The sequence below is a fragment of the Acanthochromis polyacanthus genome, chromosome 10, assembly GCF_021347895.1.
Source record: "Acanthochromis polyacanthus isolate Apoly-LR-REF ecotype Palm Island chromosome 10, KAUST_Apoly_ChrSc, whole genome shotgun sequence".
Classification (NCBI taxonomy): Eukaryota; Metazoa; Chordata; class Actinopteri; family Pomacentridae; genus Acanthochromis; species Acanthochromis polyacanthus.
Genome location: NC_067122.1, coordinates 6,216,055 through 6,237,993, shown reverse-complemented (window position 1 = coordinate 6,237,993; position 21,939 = coordinate 6,216,055). Strand labels below are relative to the sequence as shown.

General features: G+C 38.6%; 1 protein-coding gene across 1 annotated transcript; it reads right to left on the bottom strand.

Moving 5' to 3' along the window:
- Positions 1–1,357: 1,357 nt before the first annotated feature.
- Positions 1,358–20,843, bottom strand: slc49a3 (solute carrier family 49 member 3). Its single transcript, XM_022194847.2, has 10 exons — positions 20,420–20,843; positions 14,442–14,600; positions 13,018–13,234; positions 11,690–11,766; positions 10,055–10,192; positions 6,909–7,025; positions 6,535–6,687; positions 6,064–6,221; positions 5,057–5,157; positions 1,358–4,539 (listed from the first exon to the last, which is right to left on the bottom strand). The coding sequence occupies exons 1-10, from the start codon at positions 20,579–20,581 to the stop codon at positions 4,373–4,375; spliced, it is 1,449 nt and encodes a 482-aa protein (XP_022050539.1). The 5' UTR covers positions 20,582–20,843; the 3' UTR covers positions 1,358–4,372.
- Between the last annotated feature and the right edge of the window lie 1,096 nt (positions 20,844–21,939).

The following is a 21,939-nucleotide window of genomic DNA, read 5'->3' as shown; positions in this document are numbered from 1 at the left end:
GAACAAAAACAGTGATTTATCTTGCTCGTGATGTGGGACTGCTCTTATTTTGAACACAACTGTATATATATAAGTGGCTCCACATACTAAACCACCTGTGTGATATTGTGTAGGCTCTTTGTGTGCAGCCTCGTCTACTTTAAAGCCTCATAATGTTTGGGTTGTTATGGATCAGGTAGACCACAGAACCCTGTTTTCTGTTTGTGCAGTTTTTGTTAGTTTCACCAGTAAACAACCTTGGTTCATTTAGTTTCATCTGAGAAAAGAGGGGAGTGAACGTAACACACCAGACATTATTTTAGATGTGAAAACGGAAGAGAAACTTTCATTTGGTGCGGTTTCACAATCGCGCTACAGTCAGGCGTGAACTAACTGTTTTCAACACCGAGAAAATGAAGCCCAGATTTTGCTACTTCCTGGTCGCCATTTTGGATTTTTTGGAGCCAGTGATGTAAAAAGCGTCATCAAACAGGCTGGACCGGAGAGCAACTAGGGGCAGGACCAGTCTATGGGACTGTCAATCAAGTATAGCCACGCCCCCTGGCTCCGCCAACTTTAACAATTTATTTAAAATTCAGTGTTGATTTATTTTAAGATCGGCCACCTGATCTCTCATTTTGACCATGAAAACTAACGGGAAAAAAATCCTGAGCTGTAGAACATCAGTCTATTAAATTTTATTTTTTCCAAAAATGAATTGGGGTCTATGGAGAAAAAGCTTTTTGGAGCCAACCCTAGCGGACGGTGTGATATTGCAAGTTTTTGACACTTCCGGGTGGGCTTCAATTCTGGAGCCAGATGCTACGTCCATCTTTATATACAGTCTATGGGTACAGTGCAAAAGAATTTGTGTTTTTATTCCAGCTGCTGAAAAGCCAAAGTCTGACTTTTAGATTTATTTGTTCATGTTTTTAAATGTTTAACCTCCTGTTCTGTCCATTTCTCAGGAACAGCAAAGATCTTTCAGGGTTCAATGAGGAGAATTCACTCGTTTTTAATAAAAAAAAAGCAACTTTTTAAATCTACTTTGGAAAAACGTACATATAAATTTCAATAGTTTTACATAACAGAATTTAATTTCACATTTTGTTTTTTTGTATGGAGTTAACAAATTAACACATCTCCTACCAAAAAATACTTTTAACAATTATTTATTTTTACTTTTTTAAAAAAAAAAACTTTAAAATGGGTTAATTTGAGCTGCATCATAACAGGAGGGTTAAACCATGTCAGATTTCCTCTTTGGCAAATAAACGGTTTAATTAATTCTCTAGACTACTGGTGAAAAAACCGAACAGCTTAAACACTTCAAAACATTCAGAAATGTGTGAATGTGTAGTTATCAATGACAAACCAGTGATTTGGCATCAGTTTATTTTGACAGAATCAGTACAGTTTGTCTTTTATTGCACAAAACCAACAACTGCCTCCATCTGCAAGGTTTCAGAAAACCTGCAGTCCTTAAGAAAGCAGCATTACATACAAAAATAAGGCACTAAAAGGGAGTTAAAGCAGTGTTTTGTTTTTTCTTTGCAGTGGCACAACAGTATTATTTAGTCAATATTGTTGTAAAATATGTATTGTTGGGTTTATCTGACTGGAAACAGTCTGGTTTCACTTCCAGGTGCTTGTTTCTAAAGGTTTTTAGAAATCTGCAAAATAAACCTGTAAAGTTATACATTTTATTTGGAGCATGTTGGCAAACGGTAGCTTTAATAGTGGTTTTAGAAGAACAGATTGACACACAAAATGATGAGACGAGACTTCTGGTTTTGTTGTCCGTCTCAGAGCATCAAAAAGAAAAAGTCATTTTCTGTAAACACACATGAATTCACTGCAGCTTAAAGAACCAGCATGTAGGATTTAGATGGCTGTTTTACCAGTGATGGAATGCAGCTTCCATTGTTGTCTTGTTAATAATCACCTACAAATTGTTTTTGTTTGCTTAGATTGAACCTTTTATTGGAAACTTCAGACTGTACATTATGAAAATAGCCTGATGTACATTTGGCTGCCATCCCCAGTGAGGTAGTTTCCTAGTGCAGAGATGCACAGCTCCCAGAGCTCCTGCACCGTCTGCAGTGCTTCCTGAAAATCTGTGACCAGCACTAAATCTCTTAAACGGTGTCAAAATGGCCGCCCTTCAACTTCAATTTCATTTTGCGGATGGGGAAGATGTGGCAATTCTGTTGTTTTGGCCAGAAAACGTCTGTTTATCACCACTATGTGACGGGGAGCACCTAACATGCCGTCAAGGTTCAGGTCACTCACGCTGAATGTTCTCCATCAGGACGTTAGAGCAGAACTTTGCTCTGATATTCTGAGTCTGAAGGATGAATTCATGGATGTGAACGTTGAAGGAAACAGACGTGCTTAGTGGGGCAGTGAGCTATGCTGAGCTGAAAGTCAGAGTTCTCAGTATCATGAGGGTGTCCGTTTTATCCTGCTAGGTCACCATGGTAACCGACGCCGTGGCACTAACCTGGTCCAGGTTCAGAGTTTAGATTTACATCTCATGTATGGAGCATCCTACTGTGTAAAGCTTGAGCCTCGTGTCAGTTGGTATATTTACCATTTCGCTAATATAAAAACTGTTTCTAGTTTAAAAGGGTAAAGGACTCATGACTTTATGTTTGGGATAGTGAATGTTGAATTTAACCTGAGAACATACACTCCCTCTAAAACGGATCTTTGTTAAATATTACAACTCTTCACTTGTAAAGCTAATTTTGTTCATCTTTGCACTCATGTGTAACACTGAGACTTACATCTGTATGTTACTAAAACCACTGAATGAAGCCGTGCAGTTGCAGTATCACACACTGTATGCATCGTGTTGCCATGGGAACCTCACACGTACTCAGCTGGTGATGCAGAAATCGTATGAATATGTTTTTATGTTTGGTCTTGATTTGCTGTAAAGTCCATCTCCATGCCGGTACTGCAGCTGATAGAACACTGATTTGTTCTACTGGTATTTATTATAGAGAATAATCAGTAGCATCAGTTTCACTTTGATTTGTTCACAATTTAAAGTGATTTCCTGCATTTGTCAGACCGAAATGCACTTCAAGACAATATTGTGCTTAAATAGATGAAGTTGAACAGCTCTATTGTGCTGCTGAGTGTTATCAATAATCAGCTGCATTGATCGGTAAAACAATACATGAAAGCATGTCTAACAGTTTTCTACCAGCATCCCTGTTTTGCATTATTTGCAGTAGCAGCGTTTAACCGTCAGAAATGTTTCTATTCCTCATTTTTCTCCAACCTGTTGACTGAAGCAGCTGCACGCCATAGTTTCATTTTGTGTGGAAGAAGAATCACAGGACGCGTTAAACGTCCCATTTTATGTGAACAGAGTTTGAAGCAGGAAGTCTGAGTTGACAGAGAAAATTGAAAGCCACCCTTATGATAGCCGTTAACTCTGACTGAGGTTTTAGTTTTTGTCGAGTCGACTCACATAAAGAAAGCCCGGCTCTGTCAAACTGGCTTCATAGTATTCAGTCCTCTGGTGCTCCTGACTTGATGTGGGTGTCTCGTGTTTTTGTCAAAGCAGAAGGTTCTCCTTTATGCTTAGAAAGTTGCAATCTGCAACCTCAGCGCTAGATGTAACTAAACCCTACATACTGGTCCTATAAAGCTGCTGTGTTCTGAAGCTGAACATGAGTCAGTGTGGTGAGGGAGAGAGAAACATGAACTGAGCATGCTAACAACTCTCTGACAGTTAGTGGAGCTACATCTTCAGTTTCACCGAAAATGGTAAATATGCGTTTTACCAGAGTGTTTCTAAGAGCGACCACACTGCTGCTGAGTGCTACAGTACCTGTGATTATTTTCTCCAAATACTACTAACTACCACTAACCTGATCATTTGGGTGTTTGACACCCGTGTAAACAAAGTAACTGCATGCTGCTTTGAGGAAACTCAGGATCTGTGTGTGTTTTCTCACCACAGCAACAAATTTGGAGGAATCAGAAGTCTGCAGCTTCCTGTCTAATAATTATATGGTTTAATTCTGCACCAGCGACTCATTCAGACTCACTTTGTAGGTTTGATTTTCTCTCCCAGTATCTGAATCAAAGTTTGTGTTAATGTCACGATGATTTAAATACACATAATTATTGCATTCTGTACCCATAACAGACTGGTTATTTAATGATCTACACAAACTCACCTCCTTAACACAACTTTTTTTGTGCGTAAAAAAAAAATCAGATTATTCCATTTACAGTTAGAAGCAACAACGTACCCAAAAAGTTTGGCCCAGATGTACAAAAGAATCTATGTGCTCAGGAATGTCAGCAACATCAAAACCTAAAAGTAACTAAACTACGACCTCACCCATAATTCCCTTTGTTTTAAGCGGTTTCACGCCTCCACACTCGGAGCGTCCTCACTGCTGCTCGACTTGCTGCTTTGTTTAGTCCCATAAGTGGCCTCTTCTTCGGCCTCCAGTCGTCTGTAGCGAGTGTCGAAGAAGATGAGGAAGCAGCAGGTGAACAAAGTGCAGATTCCTGCCAGCACCAACATGGGCACTGAGGGAGGTAACAGAAGGTCGACAGGAAGTTAACACTTCTCTTGAACGTCATCATTCGTATTAATATTTAGTGCTACTTTTCCATGCAATTCTTTGACACAAGTACATTGACGATTTAATGGATAAAAAAACAGGAGCAATATAATTTTCCATAATAGTATGGAAGATTAATCTGCTATTATTTGACAAAATAAATATTCTGATCAACGCTTTAATCATTGCGTAGCAAAATAGAAGACTTTTGCTGGAACTTTTTAGAGTTTTGGTTGTTGGTCAAATAAAACAAGATGTGATTTTGTGAGCAAACTAGTCAAATTATCAAAAAAATAACTGTCAGACTAGACAGTAATGAAACTCATGAGGTTTAATAGGTTTAACTCTAATTTGAGGTCAATACGCTGCAGTGAAACGCCCACCATGGCCAATCTGACGAATATTTGATGCTTTAAATTGAGCACATTACAAATATAAGTGCAGGCAGAGGTGTGATGGAGGAGTAACACCATGTGATTTACCCTTCCAGCTCAGGACGGCATCTCCACAGGTGGCCAGAGGAGCGCTGATCCGTTTGGTTAAAGCCTGAAGGAGGATGATGTAGAGAACAGACTGAACCTGTCTGGATGACAGAAACATGACTCACATGAGTTTTATATGAACAGAATCAGTCCAAGAGATGATCACTGTTAGGATGAGGATTAAACAATGAAGTAGCGTTACAGTTTTACTTGCTTATTCAACATAGTTTGATTTATCTTCCAGTACGTCATGAGCTGTGACAGTGTTTTCTCTCAACAGAAGCCTTTTACATGCATGACATCATAAAAACCTACATGGACCTGCTCACTCAGGGTATCAGCAGATTTCTGGATGTTAACTTTAAATATTATGTGATAAAATATTTGAATTTAATCACCACAACAGAGACTCTAAAGTTCAGGATTTTGTCGACTATTTGGCTGCTAACATGTGAATTATTGTAGTTTAATACTAAAACCGCACACAAAAGCCTCTCAATCACAATGTTAGATTTAGCCGCTGTATAAATTGTATTATGGACAATATATTACAGTGAGCACATTCTCTGTGACTAAACAATGATGAGTTTATCACCTCTCCTTGTTCACAGTTTGAAGGTCTAGTGCATCTAAAAGTCCAAATTTATCTTTTCTCTAAACTGGAGCTACCTAACAATGATATCCTCCTGAAGTCACTCACGTCTCATCAAAACCACAAAACTGATCATTTTCTTCAGCCTGACTTCAACCTAATTCTTTACAGAGATGTTTACATGCAAACAAATCTGCAAAATAGATGTCATTGTCCACCTCTGGAAGATTTCTAATGCCTTAAAAGATGGATTTAGGGAATTAAGAGCCTAATTTTGTGTTAATTTAAAATTTTAATTCTAAAAATCTGCAGACACTGGATTTGTTTTGATGAACGCCTGTAAAAACAGAAAACTCTGACTGCTAATCAGACTTCATTTATTAATGCCTTGCTGTCTAATGTGTGTAAGTAGTACCCTGATACGAAGACAAGTCCAGCAGATGTGGCTTCTCCAACTGGATACGAACACTCCACCGACAGCTCCATCGCCACCGGGTAAATGGAGAAACCAAACAGGCCAAAGAGAGCGCAGACGACGGCCACGGCGGCTTTCTGCTGCGGCATCAGAGAAACCTGAGAGGCAGAGAGCAGACGGAAGAATTAGCACCAAAAGCAGAACTGTTCCGTCCTGTAAAGCTTTCTGAACTGGCTTTTCTCAATGCAGGATTACATTTGGTAACTTGTCTCACAAATCCACGCCGTCTTCTCTTCAGTCCCTCGCACATTTTTGCTATTTTTCAAAACTATACATGGAGTTAAACTCAGAGCAGGGGGTTATGTTGCTCTTTAAGTTTGTCTCAATTCATCAGAAACCTCACTCTTCATCAACCTCACAGTCATCGATCATCTACTCTGCTTCAAATAATAAATAAATGGCTGTTCGTACCACCGAGAAGGCGATGCATGACAGAGCAGTGAAGCTCATGTTGATCTTTGTGGCTTCGATGAACTTCTTGGTCTTGTCGACGTACAGACCCAGAGCGCCGGCGCCGATAATCCCGAACACGATGAAGAGAGCGCCACACAATCCAGCAAAGTCCTGCAGAGGTCAGATTTCATAGGTTTAGTGAGTAAATGACCAGAATTAGCAAGTGTCCCAGAAAGACCAACAGCTTTCACTTGCTTTCATTGGACATTTTCAGCTTCTCTCAGTGTATTTAGTCTTAGTTCTTTTTCATTAAATTGGGTTAATTCGGCCACTCCATACATCTTGTTGCCACTGGTAATCGATACGGTGCCGTTATCCTGCTGTGTACTTACATCGGCGTATCCCTGCACGCACAGGATCTGCTCCAGCAGCGTGGAGAAGCAGGTGAAGACAGCCATGCCCGAGCCAAAACACAGCAGCAGGATGAGGTAGGCTTTGTTCCTCAGTAACTACAGAGGAAACAGAGCGGTGGATTTGTGAGAAAAACCTCATGGGGAAAACAAACTCGCTGCAGCAACAGCATTCAACAAGGTAAACACGCACAGAGAGCAGAGAAAACGATGAGTACAACAGGAAATAAACAAGTGATAAAGCAATTATGCTGCAGGTTTAAAGAGATCTTCTTTTTGGACTGAATGTTTTTACTTTGCCTCCCTACCTCGTTTCATTTACGCCTGCAACAGAACTGAAACACACAAAGTAAATTTGCAAAGTTTAAAGAAAGGTGAATGTATAACCCTCTGAACCCCAAGACCTGCTGGTGCTTTGAAAGGCAAGTGATCTTTAAAACAAATGACCAAAATGCAACCATTGTTGAGCTGATTTGCAGAGTAGTTTGTAGAGTTTGGAAAAACTGAAACAGTTAAATATTAACAGCACATAGAGCAACCATTGTAAGGACTTTCACCTATAGTTTCCATTTTTTAAACTTTCGTAAAACAAATGAGAAAAAAGTCACCTTTTGTTTATGATGTATATAATTTATGTTGCTATAACCATGTTACACTGAACAGAAGCCGTTTCTGAGCTTTCTCTACTTCTAGTCAGGGTTGTGTTGTTCCCACAAAGGGACAAAACTTTATATTGCAGTGAAAGCGAGCAAAAATGTGACAGAAGCACACACTGCTCGGGTTATAACAAGCTCCACATTCAGGTGGAAATGTCACGGAGGCAGAAAGAACATCCTCACTCCAGACACACTCATCACGGCCTCAGTTCGAAACGTCCCTGCAGCAGATAGAAATGTCAGCCGCTGCAGGAAGAAACCACATCAGTGCAGGTACACATGCTGCTGGTGCAGAGAGGAGCTCGCAAATGTCACCGTCAAAGACGACTGCTGCTGGGAGAAACGTCAGAGCTGAGCTTTGAAACCGATCATTATTTCCATCACTGTTCAATTCCCTCTCTTTCTTTTCATTAAATCGTTCCCTGTGCATACTGTAAATGTAAAAGCAAGCAAAGAAATCACTGCATGGCAACTGGATGTTTGTCCTTGATTTGGTTTTGTAGGAATTGTTTCTGACACCAGAGTTAGATCTGTGATAGGGCATCGTGAACGTATTTTTGGTGACAACATATATTCCAGGTTTTATGTTACGTTGTCACTTCTTTTTAGAGCTTCTGCAGTGACTTTAACCCCTTAAGATACAGTTTAATTTCTCATTTAACCCTTAGATGCACCAGTAATTGGACCCAACACTCTTCTATAAGTAGGTCAAAACTGACCCGTATAAGAATCAATGTGCTTTTCTGCCATTTTTATCATTTTGGTTAAGAATAAGAATAATAATATAAGTGTTTGTATTATATTTTTGTCCACACAAAATTATTTCATGTTTGAAATATGTTTATTTTTCACTTTATGACAGATTTTAAACATTTTGATAAGTGAAAAAGAAGACTGACACCTCTGACATAGTGTGTGTGGTCCACAGTAAATATATTCCTGACATTCACAGTTGATAAGAATCACAGGTTTCCATGAGATTCGGTGGGAAATGCATGAGGTTTTGACCGACTTATGGAAGTTTGGGGTAATTTCCTAAAAAGTTTAAAAGGTAACTTAAAAATTGAAATGGAATGATACCAAAAACATGTTTTATGAGGAATAACTGGAAAATTAAATGATAAAAACTTTTCATTACAAAGATATCGCAAAAAAAAAAAAAACAACAACAACTCATGGGGTCTTTTTTTTACCCACATATGCATCTAGGGGTTTAATAGAATGAAAGTTGCTGAAATCATTCAAAACCTAACGGCAGCGTGCTTCATTTCTGTACTAAATTATGTTGTGTTTACACTCAAAGCAACACTCAAAAGAAGCTATTATGGAGTGGACATATTTGGTATATTTTAAATCCAATCAAAATCAAATCAAATGAACTTTTATGGTCATTTAGCGGGACAAACAAGCATTGTGCAGGGAAAATGAGAGGGTGTTTCATGAGGTAGCCAATAAAAAAAAGAACGTAATTTAAAACGCACACACTTCCTGAGACGGATTGGAGCTAAATTGAAAATGAAATTGTCTCTGCTTAAAGCGTCCACAGTAGCAGCCTGTGGTTAAAGTGACTCATCATTACAACTGAAGGTGCAAGTTCTGCAGCAGGATGTCAGATTTTGTTTTTCTGTTTGGATGCAAAACGTTAGATCCAAGTTGTGAACCAGAACTGTGAAGTCGTGAACCAGAGAGCTACACAACTCACTGTGAAGCTTTGTGTAGCAAAAAAGAGCCGCAGATTCAATTAGTATTTCCTGTTTTTAACATCGTCGCATTGTTCTCACATTTTCATTTGAGTAATTGCGGTAAAAATATGACTGACTGATTAACTGTCTGCTTAATTAATCAGAATCAGCTTTAATGGTCAGACACATACACAACACACAAGGAATTTGGTTTCGACTGTTGATGTCATCCTAGGAATATGGAAGAGAATAATAAAAAGTAGTAGTGGTAATAAAATTAAATAAAATATAACTGCGTGGGATCTTTTTGCATGGCGTGGGTTTTCTCCAGGTATTCCAGCTTCCTCCCACAGTCCAAAAACATGCTCAGGTTAATTGGTGATTCTAAATTGTCTACAGGTGTGAATATGAGTGTGCCCGTTTGTCTCTATGTGTAGCCCTGTGACAGATTGGTGATCTGTCTGGGCGTCCTGGTAGCTCAGCTGGTTAAGCGGGAGACCCATAAAACAGTTTCTACATTCCCCGACACAGTGGTAATTGAGTCAAGTCCGATCCATGGCCATTTGCTGCATGTCATTCCCTCACTCTTCTCCTCATGTTTCTTAGATTTAAAGTTGTTTATTGGGATTTTCTAGGCTTTATTTTATTGGACAGTGAAGAGAGAGACAGGTCAGCTGGGATAGACTCCAGTCTCCCACAATCCTGATGAGGATTCAATTTAGAGAAAAAATCTAACCGATGCAGCTTCAGATTCTGAGTAGGTGATATCGTCTTCCTTGTGTGCTCTTACCAGTTTGATGCCCTGTACGTAGGGCTCTGATCCGGAGGACTCGGCACTCGCTGATGGTGGCGTCGGGGGGGCGCTGCTCCGTATCCCCACTGTTGCTAGGAAACAGATGATGCATGTCGGCACTGCATAGGCAAGCAGCTAGAGGAGAAACACATGCAATGTGGTGATAAATGGGTGTTAGAACCTTAAATCAAAGACAATTTATCACCATTAGAAAGCGAGGCGACCAGAACCAGCACTCAGCTGCTGCAGGTTTCTGTGTTAGCAGGTGCTATCCCACAATTCCCTGTGGGAGCTGTCTAATTCTAAAGCAACAGAGTTTGTTTTGTTTTTTTTAGATTTTTTGATATTGTTACCTCACACCACAGGGGAATGGATAGAGGAGAGCCTAACACATATAAAAAGGCTCCTCAGTTAGCTGGTGTGTGTTATGAACATTACCAAAAGTGTGTTGTATTCGTTCCACTTAATTTTTAAACGGATGGATCACCTGGAAGATGTTGGTGACCTCAAAACAAGTCAGGCCTAATGAGGAAATCTCATCTGCCTCCTCTCTGCTCCTGTAAACTCACAACAAGTTTATCAGGCCGAATGTGCAAACTGGAATGTCGGAAGATCTCACAAACGAGATTTAGCTGAGATTAGAGATGCTGAGACCGTATTTGAAAGTCTGCATGTCTTGTCCATCTCAAAAAGAAAAAATTTGTTATGAATTCTCATCAAATTAATAATTTTTTTAAAAATTGAAACTAGCTTAAGTACCACTGAGATCCCCTCACTCCAGCAAAAAAACAAAAACAAAAAAACTTTGCACACTCGAGGAATGAAACAAACCTTATAAAGGAAACAGGAGAAAATCAGATTTCGGAAAAAAAAATGTGGCCACAGCAAATTTACAACAAGCTTTTGTGGTCTTGAAAAACTGTTTTTCTTCACGTTTCTCCACAACATTATCAGAAAACCATAGGTTGTGATCCGTGTTTCCCTCTTTTTGTCAGCTGGTACTGCTACGTGTTACCATGGAAACTGCAGATTAACTTTTTAGGCTTAAAATAAGTCTAATTTGCATTAGACTGATAACATCATTAAATTATAGCATGGATGGGATGGAGAAAAGAAACAAAGGTGCCTTGGAGTCAAAAGCTGATGGATGTACATAAGTAAGAACTACAGAGGTCTCTTTGATGAGAGGCGAAATGTCCTCAAGAACCAAAAAGAGTTCAGATTGTGTATTCACGCATGCAACAGATACAGAGCTACATTAACATTAATTATTACTTCTGAGAAACATATCTTTTTTAAGTCCCCAGCTAGTTGTTAAGTGATACTGGGCAAATGTGCAAATGTCCTGAAACACCAAAACAATGACCTAAAAGGGGCTAAAAGCTACTGGCTGATAACGCTCTTTCACAAAAACATCCTTATTTAATGAATGAACTGAACCGGCTGCTGTGTTTGTTCAAGTTCGAGAAACATCAACCTTGAGGTGATATGGATGCTGAAATTCATAGATGTTAACACAAAATAATCAAACTGTATTAAATGAAACGAAATGTAGTAAATGAAACAAAGTCTAATGAGTGACAGTGAAGGATTGGGAATGCTTTCTGATGACGTCGCTTTAGTTGAACTCACCAGTGCTGGGATTTTGTTTGGTGCTTCTACCATCATAGGAGAGATGATGTTAGCAAGGAGGACGCCGAGGGGGTTGGCTGAGAAGAGGAAAACAGAAGTGCAACTGGGGGTTATTCTGGTTTCTCCTCCATATTGAGAATCAGTGCAGTCTTACGTGACTTCCTGTTCCCAGTTTCAGTTGTCTCAGGGACAATATGAAATAAAACATTTTTCTTATTTATTCTTTTACTGCCTCTATACTTTTCCTTTTGGAGCAGCTGTAATGTGAACTTTCCCCACTGTCTTATCTTTATCTAGAAGAAAAGCCTTAACTCAGCGTCTGCTTTGTATTTTCTACTTTCTTTAACCCACTTTTCTTTAAGAATATTAATCTCTTTTCAGTTTTTCTGTACATAATGAAACCTTCATTAAAAGTTTATTTATCTCTGAGCCCATACATATTATTGTGTGGACAAAAAACTTTGCTGATGTGCAAAAATGTGACTGCTTCCGTGCAAATTGTGTGTACTAGTATGAAACAAATCTGACAAAAGGGCTGTGAACAATGACATGAAATACACACAACCGTTCAAAAGTTTAGGGTCGCCCAGACAATTCCATGCTCTCCATGAAAACTCACACTTTTATTCATGTGCTAATATAACTGCACAAAGGTTTTCTAATCATCAATGAGCCTTTCAACACCATTAGCTAACACAATGTAGCATTAGAACACAGGAGTGATGGTTGCTGGAAATGTTCCTCTGTACCCCTATGGAGATATTCCATTAAAAATCATCCATTTCCAGCTAGAATAGTCATTTATCACATTAACTATGTCTAGACTGGATTTGTGATACATTTAATGCTATCTTTATTTTTAAAAAAATGCTTTTCTTTCAAAAATAAGGACATTTCTAAGTGAGTCCAAACTTTTGAGCAGTACTGAGTAGTTGAAAAGATTAACTGTGCTTCATTTAACTTGAGCTGTTTAGTTTATGAGTTGAGCAAACTGGAAAAAAAGCATGAAGAAACATGATAAATGAGTGAATCACAATAAAAACCACAGCTCTACCAGCCACATGTTACCGCTTCTGCATTTTCTATTTATAGCCTTGATCATTTCTTTGACTTTAGATAGATACTTCACTGATCCTTTGCAAGAAATTGTGTATATTTTCTTATTTTTTCTTGTGGAAAACACATTGAAGGGTACATTAAGTGCAGTACAAGCTAACAAAACCACACCCCTTATAAGAGTTTTTTTTTTAATCTAACAACCTGCAGACATTCTTTAAAGAGCGTATGTTTGTTCTGTGAACTATTTGGTAAATGTTAGGGTGACTTACACATAGAGGCGATCATGTTCGCCGTGGCACGCTGATGCTCGGGGAACCACAGAGCTGCCACCTTGGTGGGGGTGAAAATGATGAGGGGCTGAGCCAGGGCAGCGAGGGTCTGACCCAGCATCACTATCGAGTAATGGAACGTGAAACCTTTGTACAGTGGCGTGCCCATGTAGCGCAGCAGGGCTCCGAGCATGTTCAGCCAGGCACCTAAGATCAGCTGTAAAGACGGCAGGAGGGTGAGAGGTCAAAACGCTGCAATGGATTCAGGAGGTATTCTGTCCGGCTGACTCTCAGAGATCATCTGTCTGTTAGGTAGTGTTTGTGGAAGCTTTTCTTCTCTACTAAGATGCAGAGACTGAAATTCTCCCGGCAAAACCGACCCTCGGAGTGTTATTTAAAAATGTTAAAGTCTTTGCACTCAGCCTAGCCTCAAACATCTCTCCTGCTCCTGCTGTCTGTTGTTTTTTACAGCGCATTTGTAAAACAAGAGTAGAGACGTTCAATATTTCCTGAATAAGAGGTCCGTCCTGTTCCTCTCCGCTCATATTAGTTTTCTATTGAAGAGCATCGTGGGTCAAATATGCGACTAGCTGCAAAAAAGCATTTCTGGAAGAACTTGCTACATGACATGAACAGATAATACAGAGCAGACAAAATCTCTCTCTTTCTCTCTTAGTTTTAATGATTTTATCTTGTCGCTGCTTAATTCCAGTCTATTATTATATTCTATGTGTACGGCAATGGATAGCAACGTAAGCCTGGGTTCCAATCCCAGCCCTGGATCTTGTGGGGAGTTTGCATGTTCTCCCTCTGTCTACGTGGATTCTCAACAGGTTTTCCAGCTTCCTCCCACAAATGGTGATTCTAAATTGTCCATAGGTGTGAATGTGAGTGTGCCTGGTTTGCTTGCTTTGCCCTAACTTAGCTGGAGTAGGCTCTACCCCCCCTACAGCGGAAAAAATGGTTTATAGATGTTTGTTTAGGTGCAGTAGTTCTATATAGAAACGTAGATGTCAACTTGAGAACTTAAGCCAATAAGCACGTTTCGTAAATAATTCGAACTACTGTCAGTGTTGCCTTCTTACTAAGACATTGTGTTCAGTTTCACTCTCAGACAGAAATATAAATGCCTCCTGTTTATTCCTTGATTCAGCCTCCGTCTGAGACCTTTCAGAATCAGATCTATGACTAATTATATCCTCCCATGGACTGTTTACTTCCTCCACACTGCTGCTTGGTTGAAGCTTTGTGCTGTAGGAACCACACTTTGCCGTGGCTCACAGACAACCACCCAAAGAAGACATAAACTGTATCTCTTAGTAGAATAAAAAAAGAGGGAATAGCAAGGTTCTCATTTAGTTTTTCTGCGAAAGCTGACAAGATTCCCCTTCCACTTGCCCCAGCTATCAGAGTGCAGTTCGTACCGTGATCCGTAAGCCGAGCGTGTCGAGCATCCAAGTGGTCCCGAAGCTGAGCGGTATGGCCACCACCATGAAGACCAGCGACAACCAGTTGATCTCCTCCAGACTGACGCTCAGGAACGTGGCAGACTGATCTGCTACTGGTGCAAAGGTGAGCCATAACTGGGAAGGCACAAAGATTTGTATTCAAAAATGAGGCCTGACGACTTTGAAGAAGCGTGAGTTACTCTTAAATTAATTCTCAACATCATTTTAATACTAATTTATACAAATAAAACTCATTATGGGCCTGCCTGCCTGCAGAGGTGCAGTGCAGTCCTGACATGAACCACTTCAAGAAAATATATAAAAATCTAATATTTGGGAGATATCGGGATGAGGGGAGCCTGTGTTGACCCACTGTCCAGGCGTCTCTGTTTTAAAATGGCCCTTGTGAGCCTCAGGTTGTTTTCAGTTTTCAATTATAATTTTGAGATGCATTTTCTGTGAGCTGTGCGTATGTGTACAAGTGTATGTATGTATATGTGTGTATATATATATGTGTGTGTGTATGTGTGTAAATATATATATATATATATATATATATATATGTGAGTGTATGTATGTATGTATATATATGTACAATTTTGGTAAATCGTATTATCTTGTTGGATTGGTAATGGGGGGGTAGGAGTTTTATAAGTTTTACACTTCTTCCGACTCCTTTTCGGACATTGCTGATTTGTTTCTTTCTTTTCTCTCTTTTTTTTCTTTGTTTTAATCAATGTTCAAAATAAACTTTTCATTCATTCATTCATTCATTTATGGGCCGATGCGAAAGTTAATCCTGAATTTTGAGGGCTTGGAAAAATATTTTAAAACTTGAGAACAGGATCAGTCTCTTACCTGACATATAAATATAAGAGATCAATTTTCTATGAGAGTGTAATCAAGATTATCATCAACCCTATAAGCTTCAGGCTCCTTTTACGCTACTTTAACTACCTTTACTTTTAGACTTTTATCTTGATCATAGCAGTCAGATCCAGCAGCGCTTCAAATACAAATGATCAATATGTTGTTTATGATCAGTTTGGAATATGAGGTCTCTGTGGCGCATCTTTAAATCCTCGATATGAAATCAAACCAGACAGAATAAAGCCCGACCGGCCTTTTGTAACTCTGCAGCGTGTAAAGCTTTGAGCTGACCCCAGTCTGTAATTAAAAATGTCACCTGGGTGGAAAAATGGTAAAACTGAAAGCTTATTTTATCAGGATGCCAACACAGATACTTCAGGATTTGCTTTTTCCTCAGTGCTGTCAGTCAGTGTGCACGCTTGATCAATAATGTGAATTAAGAGATTTATCACGGAGCAATCCAGCTGCAGGTCTATTAAATGAGCGCCTAACAACCATAAGACTGAATAATATCGATTCTATCACATGGCAGTTACACTCACACACATTTTCTTATTCGGTAATGATTTTATGTGTGGCTAAATTGTTAATAAACACTTTTGCAACGTGTTTTAATCAGCAAAAGCGGAACCACTTTGCACTTTAGTGACTTGATTTCCTCAAGTATGTCGCAGTCTCACGACAAAGACACGGTATCGTAAAAATGACGACTGGATCAGCTCATGGGAAAAAGAACTGATGTATATAATTAATGAATCCTTCCTCATGTGTTCTGCTCTCACATGACTCAACTCGACTGGTCATTCTGCTGAGACTCGGTAAAACAGGACGCTTTCATGCTAACAGAAACCACAATGCTGCGATGGAAAGTTGCTGAGAAGGTGAAAAAGAATGTTCAAAGAAAGACTATAGCCTGCTGAATAATCTGTCACGCCTTCATCCTGATCAGCTGTCATGAATATGTGTGAATTTAGCGATGGTGACAAACACCTAAGTAGATTCATTCAAATAGCACAAATACGATTTTTATTATGATACCGCTTCCTGGTCCCTTCTCACTACATTTCTGTCACAATTATTGATAACTGGCTGCTTTTTAGATCACTTTTAAAGCATAAAACATTTTATTATATCTTTATTTTTAGCCCTGTTGTACTTTTTGTAACTCTAGCGCTTCTTTCTGCCTCATCTGGATCTAGCTGCTGTAACATCTGAATTTCCCCAGTGAGGAATCAATGAAGTTCATCTTATCTTATATAATGCACAACCTTTAAGTTAAAGCTGTTAGCTCTACCTTTAGACAACATGAAAATGCTGCTGGTTTCATGTCAATGAAACAGTGTACATAAATAACAACAAGAAATATATGATAAGTTTTGCAAATAAATTGTTTTACATGAGGTCTTTTTGCTTTTTCACGTCCTGTACTTTAACTGCTGCTCCCACTGTTTAGACTAACTGCACGTGCTTTCACTAACGTACAATGACCTGACCTGTAAATTGGACCGTGGCATTCAACAAAGGCAGCACCTGTACTGCTGTCTGTTGTGTGAACAATGGAGAAAACCTCATTTATGCAGTGGAGCTGACTCAAGCCGGTCAGCTGATTCGGACACACAATGCCGGTCTTGTCCACAACAGGGAGGAAAGCCTCTGAGGCGTTTTGCACTTTTCACACATTCCCCATACCATTAACAGCTGCCAACACCGGCACAAAGAAACAACGTATTCTGTAAACTGTACTGAACATAATGCATCTGCAAGGAGCAAGCTGATGATTCTGCTTTTATCTTCTTAGCCATTTTTAAAGCAACAATGCTTCTTCAAACAGTTGCTTTGGGGAATATCTCCGGGTTTTAGGATGTCATGCTGGGCTTTAAGAAACTGTGATTGCAAGAAGGAGAAAAAAGAGAATCTGCAGATTAATTTATGGGAAATCTTTGAACATTTTTTGGTGGAAAAAATAAATTTTAAAAATGTTTCTTAAGAACATTCATAAAAAAATCAACCAAAATCCAGCGAATTTCGCTGGATTTTGGTTGATTTTTTATGAATGTTCTTAAAGAAAATATTCAAAGTTTTACTGATAAATATGTAATCTCTTTAGATATTTTTAGGATTTTCTGGAGGATTTTTACTTATTTTTTTTGCAAATATTTACAAGAATTTTCTTACCAAATTTGTTTTTTTTTTTAAAATACATTTTTTAAGGGAAACTTTTAAGGAATTATTGGAATGTTCTTCCTGAAGTTTTGCACATTTTTAGAAATTTGGAGATAAGGAAACAAGATTTTTTGGTGCCTGTAAATGAGGACAACAGGAGGCTAAAAATACATCCAAACAAAACTTCATTTAGCCAAACAGAAATACAAATAACCTACTGAGAAAATACAGTCTACTGTAAAAATTAGAGTCATTAAATAAGTACTTATATTTACATATTTTCACAGCTTTGCAAGTAATATTTTGGATTGTTTGGCAAAAAGCACTGGAATCCCAAAGACAGCCATCATATTAAGTAAGTTAATTTGTGCATTCCTACCTAAATAATTTATTTTAATTTCTCTGAAATAAAAAAAGACATCTGGTATTTCATGCTCTTTTAGAAATCCTCTTCATTTTTCCACTGAACACTATCATACAAGGTAGTTTAAAAGGCTAACAGTCACCACAGGTTTTTGTAAACCCTAAGTAGGCCCGTTAATGTCACTCAGACTGATGAGGAACTGGCTCATCAGCTGCTTTTTGCCACATCATGAATAACTCTCTGCCAGCTGAGCTTCTTTTGTGAGGAGGCGCACCAGCTCTGCGGAGACAAAAGCTCCCACAGAGAAGATGAGTCCCGTGGGGGGGGGTGGAAGTAGGTGAGGGAGGGTCTCTGCTTGCATGACTGATGGCCGGCTGGCTCACCGGCCTCCAGGCACGCTCTGCTTTACAATGAAAACATCTCCAGGGAAGGATCCTGGGTTACACCGACATTAGAGGGCCACCGTATGTCCTCTACCTGCACTGATTACGGCCGCAAACGTGTATTCAAAGGGCAACGAGCAGCCGATTAAAGGACAACACTGAGGAGGCAGCGAGTATGTGTAGAATGTGATACTGTACATAAAGAGGGGAGCATGAAAAGGGAAGCCGGGTCAAAGGTGAATGTCACATTTGAATATTAGTGACAACATTTTCTGTTGAAAAAACACATCAAGTCTAACACGTTGGTCGTCTAATGAGTGTTTATCTGAGGACACAGGCAGACCAGACATGAGCAGTTATCCAGAGAATTTTACAAACTGGGCCCCTTATTGATCCTGTTTAAGGGTCAAACACAGACCTTTGAATGTGCCCCGACTGAGCCTCCAACCAGCGCCACCGGTACCCTTTGACCCCCCCTCACATTAAGGTTCAACACTTAACCTATCTATTATATTATATTTAAACACCCTCTAATTGATGGTTGCTCCATCTTATCAACCGATGATCCATCAATTGATAAGAAGCAATTTTTTGTTGAGAAGCTGAACTCCCTTCTGAGTCAACTGCAATTTTTTATCAAACAATGTCTGATAAATGCCTGATTAATAATCAATTGTTTGCACCGCTAGTACACAACCATATGTGGTGTTTCCAACCCCCCCTGGCATGTATGTATGTGATGTATGTATGTATACATATACTTCCCCCTTTTTTTTCCTTCTCTTTCTTTTCTTTCTCTCCTTTCAGTTTACTTTTTTATTCTTCAGTTTTATTTTTTGTTTTCTTTTATTAATATTACCTAATGGTATTGCTATTGACTTATTTTAGGATCACTGTATATTGTAAAGCTAAATAAAAAAAAGAAAAAAAAGGGGAAAAAAAGAAAAAAAACAAAAAAAAACCTCTAACTCCTCCAGGTTTAATACATTTTACTAAAAAAAAAAACCTTCCTATAAATGCTACCGATGCAGGAGATTTGTCGACTAATTTATTAACAGTGCAAAGAGCAAAACTCGCTTTAGTACCTGACTCCTTTTATGACAGAAAAAGCAAAAAAGAAGAAATAATTTGCAGATTAAAAGACAAAAAACCCTTACACAGTATCTCCAATCAACAGTAATTGCTTACTAGGTGATCATAAATGTAATAAATTATTGCCGTGTCACCAATCGCAGCTCATCAGCTCAGTGGAAGCTAACACGTTAGCATATTCTGTACATATACTATAACACGGACTGTTCCACTATTCCAGCTAAAATTCAAAAGTTTGGTTTTCCATCTGATTCCTAGAAGGTTTCCCTTGAACATTTAAAGCAGAGATGAGTCATGATCTGCAACCACGAGTTACAGTTTGCAGGCGTTATACATTTGCAGCCATATTTTGGTTATTGATATGACTAAACAATCAGGTGTTTTGTTCAAAATGTAATAAAATGGCAAAAGAATTTTTTTTTGTTTTTCAAAACCTAAGATAGAAAATGTCTTGTTTTGTCCCTAACTCAAAGATAATCAGTTTACTGTCATAGAGGAGGGAAGAAAACCGAAAATATTGACGTTTTAGAAGCAGCAGTCACACTTTATTCACCTTTTTTTTTAAATTAGTCAAACTGATTCAGCATCAAATTTCCAATCAGTTTCTTTGACAATTAGTTGATGCAGTTGTTGTGAAAAATTTTTTTGTTTACTTGTTTATTAGTAAACAAATCCATCATTATTTGTATTTAAAAGGGAAAATCTGTAAAATAGCAGTTGTATTTTTAGCTGATATAAGTACAGTAAGAAAGGAGTGCAATTTACTGACTGTAACAGAATGAAAAACAGACTTTTGATGTGGACTTTTTTGTTTGTTTGTCTGTTTATAAACAGTCAGTAAGTATATAGTTGACCTTAGAACATAATGCGGAGATCTACTGACCTACTTCCTACTGATTTCAGCAGTCTGCTCTGTGAAGGATCCCATCTCCATGAATTCTATCCTATAACATTTTTTCATTCGAAGAATTCCAGTTTGACTTACGTGTGTATTTAATAACGTATCTGAGCTGTTAACTATAAAAGAAAACTACATTTGTGGAACGTCGACCTGAAGTTTGTTTTGAACTTCTCCGACTCACCGTAGCGTTGGAGCAGTTTAACAAACACAACACCAGCAGCACAAACCAGCGTCTCTTGTACACTTTAAAACCCAGCAGTTTCCTCAGCTCCGGGTTTGGTCCTCTGCAGACACCGGGGGAAAGCGTCTGACTGTCGGCGGAGGCTTCGGGATAACTCTCCATTATTCCGCTGACAGTTTGCCGGTGTTAGCTCGTTGGCTAACAACACTGTACGAAAATCCCAGGCATTGCTCCGTTTGCGTTGTTGTCAGGTGGGTGAAAGCCGACAAAACAGCGTGGTCCCGTTAAAAAAAACAAACCGTAAATCCACGTTGTTGACTTGTGGTGGATTAAAATGTCATTTAATGTCACAAATAGCCGCCGGGAAGCAGTTTTGTCGGCTGGAAAAGTCAACAATCAGTAACCGTCATTGTACTGTACGAAGATCTTCTACTATCAAGATGAATCACTACGTCCGGGAAAAAAACTGAAAATAACAATTCCTCCCACAATCAAAGACTACATTTCAGTGGGATGAAAGGGATAACCTTAATATAGTCCTTAATAATTAAAAACACTGTATTTGCATTGATTCAGCAGGTGTGATACTGAATAAAAACAACTGAGCTACAGGAGAGTAAATATTTGAATGCAACACAGAATGCTACTCTGTTGTATTTTGAATAGTTTTGACAGAAATTGATGCCGATAAGCTAAAATGAGACACAACTCGGGCAATTCTTGTGCCAGATTTTGCTCACTTAACAAAATTACATTACGTGAGAATAAATGCAGTGCCTAACAAGATGAAATGAAATGAAGATCAGATAAGAATTTATTTGTTTATAATATATTTATGCCACAGTGGGGAATTTTGCAACATTGGAATGAGTATGAAACTTAAAATAAATCAAAGTATACAGAAGTACTAATGTTTTAACGTTTAGTAGGGATCCAGGGCATCTCCCAGGAAGCATCAAATGCCTAATTTCCTGCATTCTGCTGAAATTCACTGCACTAATTTGTGCTTTTTCTGCATCAGTATAAAATAGAAATGCCTTCATTTATGTAATAAAAATTACGACACCAGATGACAACTCAACAAAAGGAACATCATGCAGTAAGGCTCTCACTAATCCTGTATTACTTTTAAATATTTAGCCTCCTCTAAATCTGCTTTTTAATTGAATATATACTCTCATTAGACAGCACATTTATTGACGGGATCTACTCCTTTGTGTCGTTTGTTTATCGAAGTGAACTCTTTTAAATGTGCATGTGGAACCTATTTATGAATTCTGGCCAAAGGTCATAAACGTCATTGTACACGACAAACATACATAAATAAAGTGAAATATTAATAAAGCATAAATGCAAAAAGCTAAAACAGGTGATTCGTTTTGCTTAAAAATGTCCCACCTCATTACTATCAATGATCAAAATTGCTGGCAGTTGAAACTAATTTGAACTGATTTTACTGAAAACAACTCTGTTAAATGTTACCAGTTCAACTCATATGTAAACTAACACTGTTAGAAAAG